The sequence below is a fragment of the Phaethon lepturus genome, unplaced genomic scaffold (assembly GCF_000687285.1).
Source record: "Phaethon lepturus isolate BGI_N335 unplaced genomic scaffold, ASM68728v1 scaffold15677, whole genome shotgun sequence".
Classification (NCBI taxonomy): Eukaryota; Metazoa; Chordata; class Aves; order Phaethontiformes; family Phaethontidae; genus Phaethon; species Phaethon lepturus.
Window position 1 is genome coordinate 1 of NW_010554237.1, and position 3680 is coordinate 3680.

General features: G+C 38.0%; 1 protein-coding gene across 1 annotated transcript in view; it reads left to right on the forward strand.

Annotated features, from left to right (window-relative positions):
• Window positions 1–2032: 2032 nt before the first annotated feature.
• SPCS3 (signal peptidase complex subunit 3 homolog (S. cerevisiae)) overlaps window positions 2033–3680 on the forward strand; it is a gene marked incomplete at its 5' end in the record, with an annotated part of 6538 nt that continues 4890 nt past the window's right edge. Inside the window, one exon of the mRNA XM_010291795.1 lies at window positions 2033–2106. Coding sequence (XP_010290097.1) covers window positions 2033–2106 — 74 coding nt within the window. The remainder of the gene's footprint in view (window positions 2107–3680) is intronic.

The following is a 3680-nucleotide window of genomic DNA, read 5'->3' on the forward strand; positions in this document are numbered from 1 at the left end:
CTTGCTGGCGTGCTCCCTGTAACGCCACCCTCTCGGTAACGGGGCGGTGGCTTACCCGGGAGTCGAGCGGACTGCGTTTGACAGTAATTTTGGGGATGCAAGGGCCTAAATGGACATGCGGCTTATCTCCCTGGTACCTTTGTTATTAAGTAGTACTTCCCTTAGATTTAACTACTGGTAACATATTTTCCGTTCTTTTTTGGCGAGCCCTGTGGCAGTAGCCTGGCTGGGATGGCTTATCTTCCTGTGAAATGCTCCAGGTGTAGAATACGTAACTTGTGCCAGGGGAACCTTTTTTGCAGTTTATCTCCCCACACCCCCCGCCCAGAAAACTTTCATCAAGTTGAGTGTGTGTGATGTGGAGGGCTGTGGTTTCACAAGCAGTTGAGCAGCTGCTACTGCCACCAAAAACCGGAGGTCGTTGCTCTTGCTTCTAGCCACATGGCCCTTTACCAGCATTGCACAGGGGAAATTGGGCTCATAAGAGACTTTACTGAGCTGCTGCAACTCAACTGACGAATGAGTTTGGTTTGGTTTTGGCCAAGTTAGTGAGCCAAAGCGGCTCACGGAACTTTGGAGCCACCCCGAGGTAAGTGGCACGCGTGAATGGCTAGCAGCAGGGTTTGAACGGGAAGATGAATGCAGACAGAGTGGGAACTGCCATTGCCTTTTGGGTTGGTTTGATACCTCAGGAAAATAAAGCCCGTATTTATGCTAGATTCAGGATTGCAAACAGCATAAAACCGGCATAAAAGCATATTTTTGAGTGTTTCAGTGAGGTTGACATATATGTGGTAGCATGCTAATGCCTGATTTGGATGAAATTATACTGCCAGTCCCTTCCATGGTGCACGGATCTGGAATTAATGAGAGGCGTTAGACCTACATTGCTTTTCATGAACTTCTGAGAAGTTCTGCAGACCCCCACGCTTAAGGCCCATTACTCCACCACATTGACAGTGATTCATAAACAAAGTAAAGTGCTTAGTAATGGTTACTATTTCAAAAGATGTGGCTTTTTGCAAAGGGATGGAAATTCATAGCAAGGCTTAAGTTGGGAAGTTTTGGTGGGATTTTTCTTGGCTACTGTCTCCAAAAGTGTTTTTTTCTGCTGGTGGACTTTTTTCTTCTTTGAGATTATGCAACTTAGTTTTAATGAAATGATGTTTTAATGGACTAATGTTCAAACTGGAATAAATGTAACCACGAAGTTGATAACTCATAAAATTTTTGTTACCTGAGGAATGGAGGTTCATAGCTGATTGCCAGAAAGCTTATGGTATTCCTCTTTCTTGAGGGTACGTTTGGTGAATTGATAAGCTTTGCGAATAAGTATGAAAATATCTGCTGTGTCTCTCCCACACTAAACCATGTTAGAAAAAGAAACTGAAAAATACCAATGTCAGATTTTCCAGAACTGTGGATTTGTAATAAAGTCTTCTAAAACAATATGATTTTCCATAACATAGAAGAAAATAAGTGTTTTCTTTATACTGCTACTTAAATTTATGTCGCAAGGAGAAATCTTGTAAGTTGTGTGAACTACAAACATAAACTCAGTTTTATCAGAATGGTTGGAGTGTCTTGTATGAAACTGAGCACTAGACACTTTTTTTTTTTTTTTGGTCGGTGGTAAGTTGAGAAATCATATTGAAAATGGTTGCCAGCAGACAGCTATACTGCCATTCTTCCATTCAGCTTTATATATTTGGGGATGGCTAACACATATTTTACTAAAATGAAATGTAGTGCAGTTTAGGTACAGGTAGATACAGAATTTTGTTAACAGAAAAAATTCTATTGACTATTTGTGTAATGTAGGCTACTGTGGTGTCAAGGTCTGTCATTCAAAACTGGGGCTCTGTAATTTCTGGAAGGCAGGTTTTATTTTGTAACGTTTATTTTAGCCAAAAGTATTTAAAAGAAAGTACAGCAAATGGCTGAAGGAAATATGTAATTAGAATGATAATTTATGTAACACATGAAAGAGAAATAATGAGAAAGGACAATCTTGTGTTTTGTTTTGTCCTAGGAAAAATGTAGAAGATTTCACTGGACCTAGAGAAAGAAGTGATCTGGGATTCGTCACGTTTGACATAACTGCAGATATCCTTAATGGAAAAAATGGTTTGCGAACATTTTGAGATAAGAACGTCTTGACATCTATTTTTGTTACCTTATAATCTTCAGATATTCAGGACTTCAGTAAAACCGGCAATTTGTCTTTAAAATCTAAATTTAGAGCAGTGAAAAGTAGTATTTTGCATAGCTAGGGCAGTAAAGTAGAACTTGGAATAGCTATTCTGTGTCTAGTAGATGACACAGGGTGAGTTGTTTTCTCTTTTTGATGCCTGTTTTTAAAATCAGGCTCTATAGTGAAGTGCTCTGTATCTAATAAAGGGAGTGCAGTTTAACATCTGGATAGTATTACTGCTAAGTGAAGTTTGTATTGGTGGTTTGGGGTGCCGATTAATTATAGGTTTATATAACATACTATTTTGACTGTCATACTAAATCTAGAAACTCCAGTGCACCTTTCAACCTCATTTTATTGTGAGGCTTTCAAAGTTCTGGCCATGTAATAGTTGCATAGAAGTACCTGTCTTCCTTGAAAAATAAAACAACATTGTAATCCTTTGCTTGCTTAGATGTTAAAGTATCAAATAGTTGACATTGAATAGTATGGAATTGGGAAGCATATGAGGTGCTACAAAATTTGTCATATTACCTTTTGGCCTCTTTCTCATTGCTGTCACCATTTTGCAGCTTTTCTTTTATATTTCTCTGCTTCCCTGTTAGTCTGGTTTTTATTGGGGAAGGAGGGTTGTGTGAGGAAGTTTTTGTTTAGTTTTGTTTTGGGTAGGTTTTTTGATAATAGAAGGGAATTGTTCTTAGGATTTAGGGTCTTGATATGAAAAAATTCAGTGTTTTTCTGCAGAAGTTGGTACCAAATATGAGGCAGCATGCTTTACCTCAGGTGATTACACTAAGTCTTGCTTTGCAGCTGGACTGGGATTCCTGGGATTTTTCCCTGTCTGCTGTTTTCTGTCACTGTGTTTAGGCAAGATATTGATTACCTCTGTGTTTCAGTTTCCCTTATTTTGGAGAACACTACATTGCGTAAGCAAACCAAACAAAATACAAATTTTGAATGCATGAGAACACTGGATAAACAATCAGATTTTTGCAGGGATGTGTTGCATAGGAATAAGAGGGATTTTTTTTTTTTTTAATCGGCAGGAAGCAGGAGAGGTGAACTCCTAAGTCCAAGTTTTACCACTGAAATGCTTATACATATTAAAACCAGAGACCAAAATTCTAAAGTAGATGAATTGTATACAATGAAGTATATATAGGGGGAGCAAGGCAGGACAGGACTTCTAAAAGAAATATTCTTATACAAGGATTTGTCTGCAGTATGTGGCCTTAAAGTTTTAATGACTTTTAATAGCAGCAGTATTTTTAACATTTTTTTATAAAAACTGACTTGATCTTTCATGCCTGGCATAAATAAACTTTGCAGCATGTAGAGTTGTAAAATAGAACTTTCTGGTAGGTTGTTTTTTGGACGAAATTTGTAAAGAGATACTGGTATGTGAGCGCTCTTAACTAACAGAAACAAGTTGTTAATCCTAGGCAGAATTAAATAAAATGACAGTTAGAAAAAGCAACTAGGGAAA